The 21751-nt window shown below is 37.3% G+C and overlaps 1 protein-coding gene and 1 non-coding gene across 3 annotated transcripts in view; both read right to left on the reverse strand.

Moving 5' to 3' along the window:
• Nucleotides 1-21751, reverse strand: part of NCKAP5 (NCK associated protein 5) — a 991644-nt gene that overhangs the window by 571525 nt on the left and 398368 nt on the right. For both annotated transcript variants that reach the window (XM_060106265.1, XM_060106266.1), the window contains exon 4: nucleotides 17157-17220. In XM_060106265.1, coding sequence (XP_059962248.1) covers nucleotides 17157-17220 — 64 coding nt within the window. The remainder of the gene's footprint in view (nucleotides 1-17156; nucleotides 17221-21751) is intronic.
• Nucleotides 5668-5740, reverse strand: TRNAG-CCC (transfer RNA glycine (anticodon CCC)). Its single transcript has one exon. It is a non-coding gene; the product is annotated as a tRNA-Gly (tRNA).

Consider the following 21751-nt stretch of genomic DNA (forward strand, 5'->3'; position numbering starts at 1 on the left):
AAAAAAGAACCAAAAGCCCAAAACGAATCTCCACATTCATGTCAAATGATTTTCAACAAGGGTGCAAAACAATTCAATGGGGGAAAGAATAATTTTTTCAACAAATGGTGATATGACAGCTGGATAGCCACGTGCAAAAGAATTAAGTTGGACCCCCTTCTCAAACAACACATACCAACAACAACAAAAAAACCTCAAAATGGATCACAGACTTAAATGTAAGAGCTAGAACTAGCTCTTAGAAGAAAATCTTCATGGCCTTGGGTTAGGCAAAACCTTCTTAGATACGACACCAGAAGTGACAAAAGAAAAAAAGAGACTTCTTCAAAATCAAAACCTTTGTGTTTTAAAGGGCACTGTCCACGAAGAAAGTGAAAGAACCTAACAGAATGGGAGAAAGCATTTGCAAATCATGTATCTAATAATGGACTGACAGGTCCATAAGAAGAATTGTACAAGAATTTCACAGCTGCCTTATTTGTAATAAACCAAATTGAAACAATCCATATATCTGTCGAAAGGAAACTGGATAAACAAATTGTGATATATTTATACAATGAAACACCATTCGACTATTATAAAAAACCTCAGAACACAAGGAAAACCCACTGAAACACACAATACATGAGGGATCTCAAAAACATTATACTGAAGGAAAGAAGCCAGACTCAAAAGAATATATACTGTATGACAGCATATATATAAAATTCAGGAACATGCAACTAATACATGAAATATCTGAGGTGTATCAATGGTTGTTTCTGCAAGAGTTGGGGTGGGGGATGACTGAGAAGGGTTAAGAAGGAATTTTCTGTGATAATAAAAATATTCTATATTTTCAGTATTCCTATTTGGAGTGTTGGTTTCACAGGGGAATACATCTTTGTAAACTCATCAAATTGGACAATTATATGTGTTTCACTGTATGTAAGTTTCACTTCAAATTTTTTAAGTACAAGAAGGGGAAGGGCCTTGCTTCATGGTGTCCTACGCCTCCCTGTCCTCTTTTCTTTTCTTTTAAAAATTTTTTTTTAAATTATTTTATTTTTATTTATTTTGGGGTGCATTGGGTCTTTGTTGCTATGCACGGGTTTTCTCTAGTTGCGGCGAGTGGAGGCTACTCTTCATTGCGGTGCACGGGCCTCTCATTGTGGTGGCTTCTCTTGTTGTGGAGCATGGGCTTCAGTAGTTGTGGCATGCGGGCTCTAGAGCGCAGGCTCAATAGTTGTGGCGCACAGGCTTAGCTGCTCCGCAGCATGTGGGATCTTCCAGGACCAGGGCTCGAACCCGTGTCCCTTGCATTGGCAGGCGGATTCACTGCGCCACCAGGGAAGGCCCCTGTCCCCTTTTCAAACACAAAACACAGAGGCAAAGAAGGCCATTCCAGCCACGTGAAGGACTATGGAACTCTTTGTGCCTAAGTAATTAAGCAGTCTACCAAAACTCCCACCTTATTTGAAACTGGAACAAATTCTGAATAGTTTCCAAGTTTCCTGGTAGAATAGTGTCTCTCATCTCTAGTATCTGACTTGCAATAAAAGGAAGGTGTATATTTTAACCTAAATCTTCCGTGGACTAGACTTGAGGTTAGCAAGAGGTGAACTCGTACTGGTGATTAAGAATACTCTCTTCAGGAACACTATTTCTACTTGAAAGAATCCTAGGAAAATCTTAGAGGCTCTAGACTGATCCAACTTTTAAAACATAGCTATGTTTTTACCTACAATTCTGGCAATTCCTAGAATTTTATGTCTTTCTATCATGTTTGTTGCAATAAAAAAAAGGATGCTTAATTTACTATCTCAGTTTATGTAACTTTTGCTCAACAGAAGTAAAGGCTTTTTAGTTATCTATTCTCCATTTTTCCCTTCACAGTTTATGGCCCTCGTGTCATGTGGAGACATGACTTAACTATGCCCTGATCATAAAAACAACTTATATTTTCTAATAGTTTCCTCTGAGAAATCTAATATTTTCTTCTAATTTCTCCTATCTTCTCTTCTGATGGTATTACAGATTTGATTTATTTTTTATTTTTGTAATTTTTTAACTTTACTGAGGAACAACTGATATCTACTTAAACTGTACAGTGTGATGATTTGATATATATATTTACATTTGATACATTATACAAGATCAAGATAATGAACATATCCATCACCTCACATAGTTAACTTTCCTTTTTTTACTCAAGTATAGTTGCTGTACAATATTATATAAGTTACAGGTGTACAATATAGTGACTCACATTGTTAAAGGTTATACCTTATTTGTAGTTATTATAAAATGTTGACTATATTCCCTGTGTTGAACAACATATCCTTGTAGCTTATTTTATACTTCGTAGTTTGTATCTCTTACACCCTTACCCCTATATTTATTTTTTAATTTCAAAATTTTCATTTACACTTACTTAATATTGTTAGTAAAAAATATTTTAAAAATTCAGAGAATATTTCAGAAATACAAGATGTCACTTAACTTTATCCAAATTTTTAAAACATTTTATGATATTTGCTCCATTAAAAAATTAAATGAGTGGATATAATTTAAGACCTTCCCCCTCCACAGAAGTATTCATTATGCTCAACTCGGTGTGTGCTGTTCCTATACATATTAGATTTCTTCTACTTGTATATCAATAATCAATGCAGTGTTTTTGAGATTTGTCCATGTTGATACATGCAGATATAGTTCATTTTAATTGCTTCATATTATTTTACCATTTGAAGAAGTCAGTTGCCTCATCTAATCTCCTCCTGCGGGACTTTGAGACAGTTTTGACTTTTTCATCATCAGAAACAGTGCTAAAGTGCGTATCTTTACATGAGTCTCTTTGCATATATGTTAGTTTCTCTAGGTTCAAAGCACTGAAGTAGAATTCCTAGATCACAGGCTGTGTTGCACATTCTTCTTTCCAGGTAACACGAAATGGGCTTCCTAAATGTTTACATCAGTTATACTACTACCAACTATACAGAAGAGTTCCAGTTTCCACATATGCTTGCCTACGGGCATTTTCAGACTTCTAAAATTGCTTCAAAATAGATAGGCATGAGATGTTATCCCAGTGATGTTTTCATCTATATTCTGCATTTTTCTGAACAAGAAAAAAAAAATTTTTTTACAACTTTATTGGAGTATAATTGCTTCACAATGGTGTATTAGTTTCTGCTTTATAACAAAGTGCATCAGTTATACATGTATATCTGTTCCCATATCCCTTCCCTCTTGCGTCTCCCTCCCTCCCACCCTCCCTATCCCACCCCTCCAGTCGGTCACAAAGCACAGAGCTGATCTCCCTGTGCTATGCAGCTGCTTCCCACTAGCTATCTGTTTTATGTTTGGTAGTGTATATATATCCATGCCTCTCTCTCACTTTGTCACAGCTTACCCTTCCCCCTCCCCATATCCTCAAGTCCATTCTCAAGCGGGTCTGTGTCTTTATTCCTGTTTTACCCCTAGGTTCTTCATGATGAACAAGAAAAATTTAAATGTTTATGGTCATGGTACTTTCCTATTCGTTTGCCTTGCAAATCTCTTATACAAGCCAGGAGCTCACTTTTTCACTTTGCTAATGATCTCTTTTTCTTTTCTTTTTTTTTTTTGAACAAAGGTTTTTATTCCTAACGTACTAAGATTTATTAATCTTTCTCTTTATTCCTTGTACATTTTATCTTCCTTCCTTTATTTTTTTCCCTTTATTTTTTAAAATAAAATCCTCCCCTATTTCAATATTATAAGGAGATTTCCTTATATTTACTTCTAAAAATCTTAAAACGTTGCTTTCAGTTTTTGATTTGTTCAAAATTTGCTTCTGTGCATTGTACCTGGTAGCAATGAAATTGTGTAATTTACTCTATAAATTGTCACAGTGGCCTTTTTAAATTGTCCATTCTTTCCTCACTGAATTGTAATTCTACTTCCATTATAGATTCCTATTTACATGTGGCCTACTCAAGGCTCTCCATTCCGTTCTCCTAGTTTATTTGGATATCTCTGCCCAACACTACACAGATTTAATTGCTTTAGCTTTATGATAAATCTTCATGTGTGATAGGATACAACACCTCGTGTTATCTTTCCTTAAAATCATATCATCTATACTTAAACCTACATTTTGGGGACTTCCCTGGTGACACAGTGGTTAAGAATCTGCCTGCCATTGCAGGGGACATGGGTTCGAGCCCTGATCTGGGAAGATCCCACATGCCATGGAGCAACTAAGCCCGTGCACCACAACTAGTGAACCTGAGCTCTAGAGCCCACGAGCCACAACTGTTAAGCCTGCGCACCACAACTACTGAAGCCCCCGCACCTAGAGCCCATGCTCTGCAACAAGAGAAGTCACCTCAATAAGAAGCCCGCGCACCGCGACGAGGAGTAGCCCCCGCTCGCTGCAAGTAGAGAAAGCCCACACACAACAACAAAGACCCAAAACAGCCAAAAATAAATAAATTTAAAAAATAAATTTATTTAAAAACCCCTAAATTTAAAATATTAATATTAGATTAGCTTTTTTGTATTCTGTGAAAACCCCTTTGGGATTCTGATTAGAATTACATGGAATATATAAATCACTTTAGGGTAAGTGGATACCTTTATGGTACTGAGTCTTCCCTTCCAAGAGTATATGGTCCATCTCTCCACTAATTTATCTCTCCTCTTTTATACTCTTTATCAATTGCTCCATCAATATCTTACATATTCCTTTTAAGATTTATTCTTAGATGCCTTTTAAAAAACTATTTTTTTGAGTTTATTAATTTATTTTGTTTTTGCTGTGTTGGGTCTTTGTTTCTGTGCAAGGGCTTTCTCTAGTTGTGGCAAGCGGGGGCCACTCTTCATTGCGGTGCGCGGGCCTCTCACTATCGCAGCCTCCCTTGTTGCGGAGCACAGGCTCCAGACGTGCGCAGCCTCAGTAGTTGTGGCTCACAGGCCTAGTTGCTCCGCAGCATGTGGGATCCTCCCAGACCAGGGCTCGAACCCGTGTTCCCTGCATTAGCAGGCAGATTCTCAACCACTGCGCCACCAGGGAAGCCCTAAAAAAACTATTTTAAGTACTGTCTTTTAAAACTACCCTAAGAGTTGATGATGGATATGTAAGATTTCTATTAACTTTTGTATATTCATCTTATACCCAACAATCTTCTAAAAGTTTGTCTAAAGTTTCTAGTTAGACAATCATTATTTGCAAATAATACAAACTGCTTTTCCCCCAACCCTTACATCACTTACTTATCGTATGCTAGTTAGGACCAGAAGTATAAAAATAAGTAGCAGCAGTGACAGGCAGCATCCTGGTCTGGTTATGGATTTTAAAAGGAATGCTTCTACCATCTCACCATTAAGCATAATTTTTACTAAAGATTTTCCATGGACACCTTTTATCAATTTAAGAAAACATCCTTTTGTTCTTTTTTTTAATTATTGTGAATTGGTATTGAATTTTATCAAACGTTTTACTCTGTATCTGTTGAGTCTCTGTTCTGTGTTTAATCTATAACTGCTGTCAATTATTTTAATCGAGTTTCTTTTTTTATTTTAATATTTATTTATTTATTTGGCTGTGCCTGGTCTCAGTTGCAGCACATGGGATCTTCGTTGCTGTGTGTGGGATCTTTAGCTGTGGCACGTGGAATCTTAGTTGCGGCATGTGGCATCTAGTTCCCTGACCAGGGATTGAACCTGGGCCCCCTGCATTGGGAGCACAGAGTCTTAACCACTGGACCACCAGGGAAGCCCCCTCGATTTTCTAATGTCAAGCAATCACTGCATTCCTGGAATAAATCCCACTTTAAATAAGCCTCATAAAAGTGAGCTGGCACCTAGCAACCAGATCTTGGTTTCAAATACCCTTGTCCATTAAATAAAACCAGTGTTCCTTAGAGAAATGGCTGATTCTAAGACTGTGGGAGGGAAATATACAAGATGAGTCTGAGGTATCTTGTAAAACTAGAAAGTAAGAAAGTGCTAAGAAGGAAGAGAAAAGAAAAGAAAGGAAAAAAAAAAGAAAAGAAAAGAACAGGCAAGGCAAGGAAAGGAAAACAAACAAAAACGATATTAGTGTGTGAGAGGGACAAGATTGCCAACTAAAAGGGCTCCTAATGGCCAAAGCTGAGCAAATAGAGTAACAAAATTACGTAGTTTATGTTGGTTTATAACCTGAAGTATAAAAGTAAATATCAATGCATTCATAGTAATATAAATGATTGAAAAAATAAACAGGAAAGAACAAACAATCTCCCATGTGGAAGAATTCAAAATAATTTACATAGATACTGCATGCTCAGGAGGAAGAACACGACTGCACACTCCTTAAGCATGGGCCATGCAGAGCAACTTCCTTCCAAAGAGGCTGGTATGGAAGGGGGTGGTGGGAGAGACACTTCACAGTGGAAACCTGACAAATACTACCTCAGCCACATGGTCAAGGTTCACCTAAATAATGATGAGTTATAGTGATAATATGCAACCTTGATATGATGTGATAAAAATGGCACTTTAACTTGTGGCCTCCCTCCCCCAAATCTATCCCAGTCTAATCATGAGAAAAACAGCAGACAAATCTCACTGAGACAAATGTCCCAAAATAGCTAACCAGGACTCCTCAAAACTGTCAAGGTCAGCAAAAACAAGGGAAGTCTCAGAATCTGCCACAACCAAGAAGAGCGTAAGGAGACAAGATGAGAAAATGTAATGGTTATCCTGGATAGGATCCTGACACAGAGCAAGGACATGAGGTGAAACGATGGAAATGGGAACCATGAATGGACTTTAGTTAATAATAATGTATCAATATTGGTTCCTTAGTTGTGACAAATGCACCATACAACAATAAGACATTAGTAATTGGGAAACTGGGTATGAGGCATACAGGAAATCTCTCTACTGTCTGTGCAATTGTTTGGTAAATGTATAACTTTTCTCAAATGAAAAGTTTAGCTTTTATTTTTTAAACAGTGAGTTGGGGATACTTCTTTCATCTTCTTTCAGCACCAATTTGTATAAAATATTATCTCCTTCACTACAGGTTTGGTTGAACTCTTCTGTAAAATCATCAGAGCCTGGCAGCTTTCCGGGGGAGGAGGGAGTTAAAAAACTTTTTATCATGAAACATTTTAAACATTTGTAAAAGTAGAAAAATGTATAATAAACCGTCAACTTCAACAGTTATCAAATATAGCCAATGTTGATCCATCTACACCTCCAGCTATTCTCCTCTTTCAGTATTATCTGAAGTAAACCCAGACATCACAGTACTTCACTGGCAAATATTTCTCTGTCTATCTCTAAACAGTAAGAACTCTTGAAACTCACAACCATAATATCAAGTTTATATCTATATACTGACAATAATTCTTAATGTCAAATACCCAGTCAGTGGTCACAAGTCTAATTGTCTTATAATTTTTATGTGTATGTGGATAAATTAGTGTTGCTGAAAACTGCACTATTTTTTCATTTTGTACTTCATTGGTTTCTGTTTTTTATTTCATTATTTCTTTCCTCTTCTCTCTTTATGTTTATTATTCTTTATTGCTGCTTGAGTTAAATGACTGATTAATTTAAAATCTTTTCTTTTCCTATTACATACATTTAATGGTGTATATCTCACCGTAAGTTTTGATTTAATTACACTGCCTAAATTTGTGTAAATGGAGTGTTTTCATTTTCATTCAGCTTAAATATTTTTAATTTCTCTTATAATTTATTTGCTTAAAAGTGAATAAAAAGAAAAAATATATATATATATATCAGAATCACTTCGCTGTACACCTAAAACTAACATAATGTAAATCAACTGTACTTCAAAAAAAATTTTTAAGTGAATAACAAAATATTTTATTAAAAATTTCAAAGTTATTGTTTTGAGGGATTATTATTGACTTCTTTTTTTTTTTTTTTTTTTTTTTTTTTTGATTTTTGCGGTATGTGGGCCTCTCACTGTTGTGGCCTCTCCCGTTGCGGAGCACAGGCTCCGGATGCGCAGGCCCAGCGGCCATGGCTCACGGGCCCAGCCGCTCCGCGGCATATGGGATCCTCCCAGACCGGGGCACGAACCCGTATCCCCTGCATTGGCAGGCGGACTCTTAACCACTGCGCCACCAGGGAGGCCCTATTATTGACTTCTGGTATTACTGACTGTGAATAGAGATAATGAAAAGTATGACATTGATGTATTTGTGCAATAAGTATTTTATAGAATAAATTTTATGAAAGCAATGACTTCATTTTATTCTCTCTTGGATAAGCTGAACAGATAAATGAACAAAATAATATGCAGGGCCTATTTCCAAAATTTAGCACATATACAGAAACATGTCCTAAAGTTTGGCACCTACCGTTCTAAACTCTTAGAAAGACATGTCTACTTGGCATTTTAACTTATGAAGTTGGCTGTTGTGAACAGGAGAAAAACACCCCTGGTTCTATTTCCAGAGATGTATTATGGATATATTTCAGCTAATGATAAACACTGTGAATGGTGTGTTGTCCAAGATGCTTCTCTTCTTTGGATGATACTTTAAACTCAACTGCCATGACCACTGCTAACATCAATATATTAATACAAGGAGACAAGTCCAAGCTTCCCATGAGACTATAACCAAGTTTCCCCAAAATTGGTTGATTTACATACACTAATAACAAATGATCAGAAAGAGAAATTAAGAAAACAATCCAATTACATCAAAAATAATAAAATACCTAAGAATAAGTTTAACCAAATGTAACTCTAAGACAATGATGACAGAAATTGAAGAAAAAACAAATAAATGGAAAGACATTCTGTGCTCATGGCTTGGAAGAGTTAATATTGTTAAAATATACATACTACCCAAAGCAATCTACACATTCAATGCAATTTCCATCAAAATCCCAATGGTATTTTTCATAGAAATAGAACAAGCAATCCTAAAATATGTATGAAACCACAAAAAAAATTTGAATAGCCAAAGCAATTTCGAGAAAGAAGAACAAAGCTGGACACATCATGCTTCCTGATTTCAAACCGTATTACAAAACTATAGTAATCAAAAAAGTATGGTGTTGGCATAAAAACAGACACATAGATCAATGGAATGGAATAGAGAGCCTAGAAATATAGCCACACATATATGGTCACTTAATCTATGACAAAGGAGGCAAGAATATACAATGGGGAAAAAACAGTCTCTTTAATAAATGGTGTTGGGAAAACTGGACAGTCACAGCAAAAGAATGAAATTGGGCCACTATCTTACACTATACACAAAAATTAACTCAAAATGGATTAAAGACTTGAACATAAGACCTGAAACCATAAAACTCACAGAAGAAAACACAGGCAGTAAGCTGCTTGAGATCAATCTTGGTGATGATTTTTTGGATTTGACACCAGAAGCAAAGGCAGCAAAAGGAAAAATAAATAAAGGGGACTACATCAAACTAAACAGCTTCTGCACAGCAAAGGAAATCATCAACAAAATTAAAAGGTAACCTACGAAATGGGGGAAAATATTTGCAATCATATATATGTTAAGGAGTTAACATGCAAAATATGTAAAGAAATCATATAAGTCAGCAGCAAAACAAACAAACAAACAATCCGATTCAGAAATAAGCAGAAAATCTGAATACAGGCATAGCTTGTTTTTTTGTGCTTACTTTACTGTGTTTCATATTTGTGTTTTTTACAAATTGAAGGTCTGTGGCAATCCTGTGCTGTCAGATTATGGTTAACATTTTTTAGCAGTAATGTATTTTTTAAATTAAGGTATGTATGTTTTTTAATACATAGTGCTATTGCACACTTAACAGACTACAGTGCAGTGTAAACATAACTTTTATACACACTGGGAAACCAAACAATTCATGTGACTCACTTTATTGTGATATTCGCTTTTTTGCAATGGTCTGGAACCAAACCTACAATATCTCCAAGGGATGTCTGTAGACCTTTTCCCAAAGAAGACATACAGATGGGCAATGGGTACATGAAAAGGTACTTAATATAACTAATCATTTGGTAAATGCAAATCAAAATCACAATATGGTATCATCTCATACCTGTTGGAGTGACTATTAACAAAAAGACAAGAAATAAGTGTTGGCTAGGATGCGGAGAAAAGGGAACCCTTGTGTACTATCGATGGGAATGTAAATTGGTAAAGACTCTATGGAAAACGATATGGAGGTTTCTTAAAAAATTAAAAACAGAACTACCATATTATCCAGCAATTCCACTTCTGGGTATTTATCCAAAGGAAATAAAATCACTATCTTGAAAAGATGTATGTACCTCCATGTTTGTTTCCACATTATTTACAATAGGTAAGACATGGAAATAATCTAAGTGTCCATTGATGGATGAATGGATAAAGGAAATCTAGTATACAGTATATACAACGAAATATTATTCAGCCATAAAAAAGAAGGAAATGCTGCCATTTGCAACAATGGATGGACTTTGAGGGCATTATGCTAAGTGAAATAAGTGAGACTGAGAAAGACAAATACCACGTGATCTCACTTAGATGTGGAATCTTAAAAAAAAAAGACAAACTCATAGATACAAAGACAGAGGCAGAGAGAGGGGAGAGGTGGGCAAAGTGGGTAAAGGGGGACAAACGGTACAAATTTCCAGTTATAAAGTAAGTCCTGAGGATGTAATATATTGCATGATGACAGTTAATAATACTGTATTTTATATTTGAAAAACAGTTTGTAAGTGTGTGGCGAAGGATATTAGCTAGACCTACTGTGGTGATCATTTCGCAAAATACAGGTAGCCCCCACTTTTTAAAAGTTTGCTTTGCACGACTTCACTTTTATGAAAGACCTACCTTTGTACTTTTTTTCACTAACCAAAAGAAATCCAAAGCATATTTTTACTATTACAAAAAAAGGTAATTGTGTCTCGCTTTACACCATTTCAGCTTACCAAAGGTTTCATAGGAATGCTCTCTTTTCAGATAGGAGGGGAAACCTGTATACATATATTGAACCATTATGTTGTATACCTCAAATTAATATAATTATATGTCAATTTTATCTCAAAAAAAAAAGAAACAGAAAAATAGGCTAGTTCACCCTGTAATCCTAATCTTCCTTCTTTGACTACTAGCAGTTAGAAAAGCAGTTGTATCACCCACTGCGCTGCTGTGAAACAAAACTAAACACCTGTCCCCAAGAAATCTAGCAGTAGGAACTGACATGTTTAGGTACTATAGCTTCAGGCCCCCTTACTTCTGGGTTTCCAAACTCTGAATCTCCCTTCTTGGCTGCCCTCTTCTCTACCAGAAGCCAGACAATACAGCTGTCCACACAGCTGTGCAGCAATGCCAAGAGGAAGGGCACACCGGGAAAATCCTGAAAACTCACCAAGGCAATATCACCTGGGCTGTTTGCAATGTTCCTATTTCCACATGTGTCTCTTAAATTAAAAGAAATTATCTCTTCTTGTTTAAATAACAGTTATTTAACACTGTGACTTTTGCTTTCTACAAATGACTAAGAGGGAAAATAAACTCACATGCTGCACAGGGCAGGGAACCAACAAGTTAAAAATAAGACTAGGACTAAAGCTCTCAAACACTATGCAGGTACTTGAAAAAGAGAACCCTGCAGTTAAACAGAGACCCACTAGAAACTGTGGGTCCACAGGCATGAAGTTTCTTTTTCTTTTTTTTTTTTAAGAAGATGTTGGGGTAGGAGTTTATTAATTAATTTATTTATTTTTGCTGTGTTGGGTCTTCGTTTTTGTGCGAGGGCTTTCTCTAGTTGTGGCAAGCGGGGGCCACTCTTCATCGTAGTGCACAGGCCTCTCACTATCGCAGCCTCTCTTGTTGCGGAGCACAGGCTCCAGACGCGCACAGGCTCAGTAGTTGTGGCTCACGGGCCTAGTTGCTCCATGGCATGTGGGATCCTCCCAGACCAGGGCTCGAACCCGTGTTCCCTGCATTAGCAGGCAGATTCTCAACCACTGTGCCACCAGGGAAGCCCATGAAGTTTCTTTAATGTGTTTTTGTATCAGTGAATCCAGCTAACTCCAGTTATCACCACAGCTGGCTGTTCATACTGTGGCACTGAATGAATAAGATCTGGCGAGGGAGTCTGCTGACTTAAGTTTGCCCCATCCTCCAGCAAGGATGTCACAGAGGGTCCAAGGATTCTGATCTCCCTACTTCCTCCAACTCTTCTCTGCTTTTTCTCAAATTCCTGATACAACTGTCAAATATCCTAATCTTTGACAGTTATTCCTTGGATGTTCTTGTGCAAAAGAGCAAGAGGATATGGTTTCTAATTTAGCTGATGGTACAGTATGGTAACACCCAGCCAGTGTCTGAATATCCAGATGTAGGAAAAAAGGGAATCCTGCAACAGGTTAAATGGGGTTACTATGCTTCCTTAGTGTCTTGAGATGAGTAATCAAAAATGGATACTTTTCTTTTTCCCAAACAGAATGGGATGAAAAGGAACCATACAGTGTTGTTAACTTTGCATAACTAAACCAAACATTTAAAAAATTAAGTTTGGTAGAATATTAGTGTTCTTGAGATACTAATAAAAAACAAAGACAAACTCACAGTGGTAGAAGTGACATTCTTTAAAAAAATTTTAATATAAATGTAAAAAAAATAAACATATTAAGCCATTTTTCATGTCATTTTGAAATAGTCTCTGAGATACTCCTGTGTCATAAATACATATGAAAATACTTTTTTTAAAAAATCCAAATACATATTTTTAACTCATGAACCCTGATTGCTATTCAATAAATAAAATTATCTTTTTAAGTTTGGATAAAAAAGAATAATCAGAAAGAATTCAGCCTATAAAATAGTAAATAGACACATTTCTAGTAATGAAAACAATTTAGGCTATTGTAAGAATAGACTAAATAAGGTTAATAGAAAAGAATACGCCATCCAGTAATTGAGGCGTATTGATAGGGACTGAATTTGGAAGATGGTAAATGTGACAGTAAGGGTTAGATACTAGTTAATTTCCCAGCACCATTTATTGAACAGTCCATTTGGGCAAACACTCATTTTCATCCCTACCTCACACCAATGTAATTCCACCTAGAATATGCAAAGATTTACATATAGAAAAATAAAAACTATATGCATTCTAGAAGATACTGGGAATGAATAGACTCTTGGGGTAGAAGGGGCCTTTTTTACATCTAACTAAGTTTAAGATGACATCACAGTCTTACGGACAGAAAAGGTCTTGCAGTAAATTGAGCCAGTGATAGAGAACACAAGCTGAAATACAATCTCCCAGAATAAAGAGAAACATGATCTTATAGCAGTTTGTGAAAAATAAGGAAAGGTAAGTAAGAAAACAATGGCCATAGTTATTTCGTGGAAGAACAAAGAAACAAATAGGCAACGTAGAATATACTCAAAGATAGCTTTCCCAAATAAAGACCTGAGTTAACAGAACAAAAGCACAGACAGAGCTGTTAAAAACACATAAAGGGGGGCTTCCCTGGTGGCGCAGTGGTTGAGAGTCCGCCTGCCGCTGCAGGGGACACGGGTTCGTGCCCCGGTCCGGGAAGATCCCACATGCCACGGAGTGCCTAGGCCCGTGAGCCATGGCCGCTGAGCCTGCGCGTCCGGAGCCTGTGCTCCGCAACGGGAGAGGCCACAACAGTGAGAGGCCCGTGTACCACAAAAAAAAAAAACAAAACAAAACACATAAAGGAATGTGTCCAAGGTCCTATAGCTAACTACTGATGGAGCTGGACTTTGAATTCAGACTTGCCTCATTCCCAAATCCATATTCTTTCTTATTTCCACATGTGACAATCAGCCAGCAAAAAGAAATCTTTCTACATGCAATGCAGTACCCTGAACTGAATCCTAAATCAGAAAGGGAACATTACTGCAAAAACTGGTGAAATTCCAAAAAAATCTGGAACTTAGTTAATAGTTATGTGCCAATGTTAATTTCTCAGTTTCTATAATTACACCATAGTTACGTAAGTATTAACACTAGAAAACTGGTTAAAGAGTATGCAGGTGTGCGACTTCAGGGAAGTCTAAAATTGTTCCAAAATAAACAGTGTGTTAAAAAAATAAATCTCTCAAAAATGATGTCTTGGGTACTACCTTAAAAACTTATACGCAGAAAGATTTATTGCATAGTCAAATTTTTAAAAGGCCATGTTTTGCGTTAAAGACTTTGATTATAACAGGTTCACTGATGATTGTTAAAATAATTATCTGCTTCAATTATATAGCATTTTGAAAATACTTATATAACTTTTTCCATACGTACCATTTTTCCTTTCATGTGGGTAAAACAGCATACTGTGAATATTATTCTTTAAAAGCATAAGGTGATCTGGCTGCGATGAACTGCTTTCCATTTCTGCTAAAAACGTGACAAAAGTTCTGGGCTCATAACAGCAAGAATTAAATTTAGAGGCTTAATAGAACTGCCTGATTTTAGGAGCTGTCAGATACTGAAAGAATCAGGCCTTCAGAAATAAATGAATCCTAGGAGCAGAAAAGCTGAAGCATATAATTAAGTTGAAAATTCGGGGTGGGGGATGACTAGGTAAGGAAAGAGGGGGAAAATACCAAGAAAGAGGGAGAAAAAAGCAAAATAAAGGACATGAATAAAAATCAGGGCTTAGGTGTCTCTAAAGAATTGAGATGTGATCAATTATGGAATTGGGGGAAACAGTCATATGAACAGTAGTAAATCAGATGGCATCAGGGCACTCACTAAAAGCCTTCCAATGGATCCTGTCACTCAGAGCATGAGCCAGAGATCTCTGGGGACCTTGATGACATACTCCTCTGCCCACGTCACTTCTCTGAATTATCTTCTACTGTTCAGCCTCTCCCTCATGCCCTCCAGCCATCCTGTTTCTCCGTGCTGTTCCTCAGGCAATCCAGGCCTTTGAACTTGCTCACCACCCCCCCGCCAGGAATGCTGACCCCACCCCCACTGGAACTATCATCATGGTTCACTGCTTCTCCTCCTCAACGTCCCTCTAATACTAACTCTTCAGTGATTTACTACTGAGAACACTCATACTGATCCCCTAGCATCCCACTTTCCCCTACCCTGATCTTATTTTCTCATAGCTGCCTCCACCATCTGACGGTAATTCCATCAAACACCTGTCTCCCTAACGGCTAGAATGTAAGCTCTCAGATGTTTGCCTGTTTTTTCCACTGATGCTCCCCCAATGCCTAGAACAGTGCTGGGTAGGGTTAGGGTTAGGTGCTCCATAACTTACTTGTTAAATCAGTCAATACATAAATGTGATTGTTCATTAACATTATTTAAAGATGAGTAACAAAACACTGGTAACTTTTCCAAAGTTGGTTTTTGAACAACCAGAGTCACTTTTTGTTTGCCGGTGTTTTCTGGGTATTTTCTACACTGAACAATAACTTCTATAATGTTTTAAAAGGGGGTTTCGTTTTATGAAAAACTCGACAGTTATCTGTCTGAGATTATTTCAACTCAGGCTCATTCAATGTCAGAATCAGAAAGATACATTCTTTAGGGGCCTGTTCTTATGAACTTAAATAACATTTAGTTATTACCACAAAAATCTTCCCATCATCAAAACTTTACATGAACAAATGCTCATTCGCAGGACTGCGAATCATACAATCCCAACTTCCTCATTTTAAAGATGAAGAAACAGACCTAGAAAAGCTGTCACTTCTTCACCTTCACTTTGAACATAGCTGATGAAGTGTTGAACAGGAGCTAGCTAGCCTGTACAGAGATGGAAACATTACAGAATGGCCAAGCTCAGAAACATTTTGCAATGCAGTAAAAGTTCAGATTGAACATTTTCAGTTCAGCATTTAACTAAACCTTCATTTTCTTCAACTTATTCCCATGTCATTGCTCAAAGATGCTTGCGAGCAGCTTCATCGTATTGTTGGAACAGTCAAGATTCTCTTTGCCTTAAGATCACTAGCTGAGCAAACAACATGATCACCAAGTATTGTAGCATGCTCATGGGCCACAGAACCTTCCAGAATCCACTCAACAGTCAACCTCTTGTTCCAGTCCTCTGCCTTCCCTCTTGAGAGAAGTTCAATGCCAGCTTATTTTACAAATTTCTTACACTTTTCAGCAGATGAATTGTCAATTAACTCTCATGAAATCAAATGGAAGCAGCTTTCAGGGTCTGACAATGTGTGGCTTCTCTTTTCAAAAAAGCATTAGCTGGGGGCTTCCCTGGTGGCGCAGTGGTTGAGAGTCCGCCTGCCGATGCAGGGGACACGGGTTCGTGCCCCGGTCTGGGAAGATCCCACATGCCGCAGAGCGGTTGGGTCCGTGCGCCATGGCCGCTGAGCCTGCGCATCCGGAGCCTGTGCTCCGCAACGGGAGAGGCCACAGCAGTGAGAGGCCCGCGAAAGCATTAGCTGAAAAGTTGCATGTGTGCCATTGTTTTGTTATACGTTTGGAAAAAATCTGATGTCATACTTTTTTCTCAGAGATAGCAGCAGCAGTTAACCCACACAAGTCCATTCCCCAGGTCCCCCGACAGCCATCTCTGATACTAGAGGGGCACACAGGCAGGTACTTTGGCAAAGAAAGTCTACAACATGAAGTTGCTACGGGCCAGAACAACCATATTGATTCTTAGTACAATTCAAAACACAAGGAAACATCAGTTTCCTAAATGGCACACACTGAAATGGACAGGGAGGTTACACCACAAAGAGTGGAGAGAAGGAAGAGGATAAAAGACAATTACATTAGCAAACAGCTGAGTGTTCTTTTAGGCTGTTTATTTTTCAGGTTTGAAGAACTGAGAGGCTTGAATTAAGTTGCACTGTCCTTATGTGAAAAATCTGAGAGTGCCCCTTTACGGACATTGTGCTCACAGCTGGAAGCCTGGGCATCCAGTAGACCTTCAGGAAATAAAGCCGTACAACCCTTTGAACATTTGAACATCCTCCTTAAAGCTCAAAGAGTTCTTTTTCCCAATTAATATTTCCCGCTGTCTCAGCAAATGGCAGATCTGTTTAAACTGCATTATAAACATGTTATTTACCAATACAGCATTCAGTTTGCTACAAGCAAATATTTTCCTTTGAAATCCTTAACAAGACAAAAATGCCTCTCAAGCCAGAGACTTCGGAAGGGAGGTTGGGAATCAGGACAGACCAGCTGGGACTTACCATGGCCCCCTCACTTCTTCTTTGGGCAACTTCTCTCTGCAGTCGGGCCACAGCCAACTTCTCCCTGGAGAAGCAAAAGCACATGATTAGTTGACCATCCTTCTCAAGGCAGAGGTACACTGGCCTGGCTTCAAAACATTCTTCTGAGGTCTCCAGAGGAATCCCTTCCTTGGTTTAGCTCACTTCCTCCACTAAACTTTCTATAAATATTTAAAGTGATTGGTCATGAGTGCATTGTTTTCACTGTGTGTCATGAAAGAGATCTTTTGCCTTGGATTTTATAATAGCCAAATGAATGCTCAATGCCAACTCAAAGCTTCCCTTTAAGCTCATTAACATATATCATTTGTAAATAAATTTTCCGTGGCTAAAATATTTCGGTTGTTCTTTCTGTATCAATTTTGCTCATAAATAGTTTTCATTATTCTTATTTATTTTGTTGCCCTGTGCTGGTACTGAATTTAAGAAAGCAAACAAAATGTAACTCCGTACCATTCTCGAAATAAAAATAGAAAATCCTTTGCAGGCTTGCTATATAACAGGCATGGGGCTGAGCATTTTACTTGATCTCATATGAGCCTGAAAACATCCCTATAATAGGTTTTATTATCCCCATTTCATAGATATGGAAACTGAGGCTAAGAGAGGCTAAATAACATATGGAGCCCCCAGCTGGTAAGTAGTAATATTACAATCAAACTTTAGGTTCTCCTTAGTTCAAAACCTAAATAAAAATTCTGCATGTCATTTTTCAGGGTCTAGGAAATATGAAAATATGGAATTGAAAGTCAAATTATTTAAGTATTCTTTAGTTCACAACAGGGTTCATTTTGTGTCCTTTATAATTGCAATTCTGATTTCACTTACAAAAAAATCTAATATTCACCAAAATTTTAAGACTACTTTTATAAAGTGACAGATATCTTCATTTTGGCCAGCTTTTCAATTATTCTTAAAATAGCCGAGAGACGAAGTAGGGATAAGTGAACTCTTCCAGTAATTCTCAAATCTTAGTTCTAGCAAGAATTTTCTCTGAAATCCTCTACTGCTCTCGAGGTGTGAAGCTATTGCATCCCTCAGCCCTCCCTCGACACAGGATTCAGCTACATGCAAACAGAGAGGAAGCAACCTGAGTCCCAGAGGAGGGAGAGGATTTCTCCCCTTCTAACTGCTTGTGTCTTTGAAATCCCCAAGACTATCAAGAAGGCATGTACTGGGTTGGCCAAAAATCCCGAACGAACTTTTTGGCCAACCCAATATTTTAGTTTGGTTAAAGTGGAGTAGCTTTTCAGTAGGAATAGTTCTCTCTCTGAATAAACACCTGAAGACAGACTAGAAGGAGGAAAACTAGAATCAGGAGACTTTTGGGGTATACAAGTTTTGGGAGCCTAGAGCAGGACCTGGGCGTATACCCTATGAGAGGGGCAAAAAGGTAAGCAGGAAGAAGCCAGAGAGAGATGGGGTCACGTGCCTCTTTTTGAGGTAAGCAAGGCAGAGAGCCTACACGTGTTCTCTGACACGCGTCCCGATGAGCAGATGAAAAGACAGAGGGAAGAGAAGAATGAGACACACTTCTGGCTTAATATGAAAATTAAACACATGGTAAATACTCATGAGGACAAAAAAAATAGAGAAGAACACACTTTATATTCTATGACTCAGTAAGTCCACTCTGAGGTATAAACTCAACAGAAACTCATATATATGTTCACTAAAAGGCATGTACTAGAATGTTTATAGGAGGACTACTTGTAATAACCTTAAACTGAAAATGCACACGCCCATTAACAGTAGAACGGATAAACCTGAACATAGTAATACAGTGAAATACCATAAACTACTGAGAAGGAATAATCAAGACCTCATCACAACAATACCATTGAGTGAAATAAGCAAATGCAGAAGAGTATATATTTATGATCTCATTTATGAAAGTTCAAAGATGGCACTAACTCCTACCTAGTTTGATAAGGTGAGAAAAAGAAATTAAAGACACAAATAACAAAAAGGAAGAGGTAAACTTGTTTATATTCACAGATGACATAATTTTCTAACCAGAAAATCCTAAGGAATTTACAAAACAACACAGCTAATAATTTAGCAAAGTCACAGGATACAAGTCAATATACAAAAATCAATTATGTTTTTATGTAGTAGCATCACACAATTGGAAAATTAAGTTTAAAGAATCTGTAATAACATAAAATACTTAGGGAATAAATGTAATAAAAGACTTAAACTGCTACATAGGAACCACAAAACACTGCTTAGAACAATTAAAGGAGATTTTATACATACCCATAAACACACACACACACAACCACATTCATGGATTGAAAGGTTTACTATTACACTGGCAAAATTTTTACCAAAATAATCTATAAATTATTTCTCACTGGGATGTATAATTCCATGAAACTAAATAAAGAGAACCCAGAAGCTACTCTGATACTAAGGATGATAATTAAGTTAATATAACAATACCTGAACTCATTGTTTTCTCTGTAGACTGAATACGGAGACATTTAACTTCTAGTCTAAACTCTAATCCACATTGTCTTATATTTCCCTTGACTGTTTATTTAGTATATCTTTTCCTCTAAATAAGCCCATAAGTTCCTCCCTGACCACACAGGTGGCAGCCAAAATTGCTGATTGATGCATTTTTGCACGTGGTCAGTTGTGGTGTAGTTGGTGTAGTGTGGTGTAGCTGTGGTATAGCACTGTACCAGCTGCTGCCCTGAATGCTGAGATCACATTTAGTCCATCTCTATAACACCTACTAAGGGCCATTTAGTAGAAACAAAATAAATGTTTGCGATTTGCTGAGTGAGGAATCAGACACAGAGTCTAATACCAATTTGCCTAGCAAGATAGAATTTCTAATAACTACCAATTTGCATTTATGAGTACATAACACACACACACGCATACACAATGATTCCCACAGGGCACCTTCTGGTTCTAGTTGGCCACAAAAGCTTTTTACACACATTTTAAAATTATGATAAGCACAGCTTCCATGGACTACCAGGTAAATATCTGAGAAAGTGTCAACAAAGTAAATTCCTATATAAGAACACTGAATGAGGGGATAATAGTACAGCAGTTCTCATATATCTGGGCCACAGGACCCCTTTGCATTCTGAAAAGTTATTGAGGACCCAAAAGAGCTCGTTTACATGGGTTATAGCTACTGATGTTGACCAAAAGACTTTCTGTTCAAGTAGGTTACGTTCATAGATATTTACCATATATAAATGAAAACAGGTAGTTTTAAAAAATATTTACCTATAAATTCATTAAAAATTAATAAACATAAGTAAAACATTTTTATGAAAAATATTATATTCCAAAACAAGAATAAATTTCATAAGAAGAGTGACACTGCTTTAAAATTTTGCACATATATCTTTAACGTCTGGCTTAACAGAAGATAGCTGTATTCTCATATGTGCTTCCGCATTCAACTTGTTGTGAGAGCACGTCATATAGCTTCTAGAAAACTCCACTACACACCCACGAAAGAATGTGAGTAAAAAAAGGCAAATACTAGCTTATGAAAATATTTTTGACGTTGTGGATCTCTTAAAAGGGTCTTGGAAACACCCAGCGTCCCAGGCCCACAACTTGAGAACTTTGCCCCGAAGATAGATACAGAACTAGAAATGGAAGAACATTCTGGAAAATTTCCTGGAATCATTTCTGATCACTGAATCTTCAGAGAAAGATTTAATATATATAGCAATAGCCTACTAATTTTTTAGAAGAGCAGTTTAGCACAAAGAAGACATTTCTAGAAACAGAACAAGAGTCTATCTTATCACTGTCATCCTACTAAATGATAAAAATCATCCTAATACAATGTAAAGGTTAGGAACATCACTATTTTATCCTTAAAATAGATTTCCTTTATCACACTATTAGGAAATATCACATGGTATAGGTGCTTGTCAAATCTTATTCAGTTCAATTTGAAAGACAACTCCAATGGTTTTAGCCATTACATAGTTTTTAAGAAGGAAAATATTAATAAATCATAAAATTTGGTAGTCTGCCCACACATTTTATTTTTTAGTGTTCAATAAAGTATGAATGAACCAACATAGAAAACCAACATCTCAGAAGTGGTAGCACATTAGCCACTTGATTTGGTGAAACAGAGAGTAAAATACGTAAAACTAGAAACGTCAACTTTACTTTTGACCTACCGCTACGTGAGCAGAGACGTGCCCTACTTCAAACAGCCATGTGGAAATGTGTGACACAAACGTGGAGAATCTCAGAGTAGTCTGGATCACAGGAAAGATAATCCCCAACCCTGACCCTGCTCTCTGGTCATCTAATTTACAAATTGGAAAATCGCTTTAGTCTACTTTATGGGATCTACTCTCATTCAAAGCAGCCTGGTGGTGAAGGACAATTTGCATGACCAACAAATACAAATGCCTCTTTGGGTCCATGCTCTGTAATTGCAACATATATAATGTCATGGAGCAAAGACTTCTAAGGGTTCCGAATAACAGCCCAGGGTTTTCTACAGGGTGGGTGGGCAAGACCAGTGCCAGTTAAGTGCCACTACAGGAGGGGTAACA

Source organism: Mesoplodon densirostris, chromosome 8, assembly GCF_025265405.1.
Source record: "Mesoplodon densirostris isolate mMesDen1 chromosome 8, mMesDen1 primary haplotype, whole genome shotgun sequence".
NCBI classification, from domain to species: domain Eukaryota; kingdom Metazoa; phylum Chordata; class Mammalia; order Artiodactyla; family Ziphiidae; genus Mesoplodon; species Mesoplodon densirostris.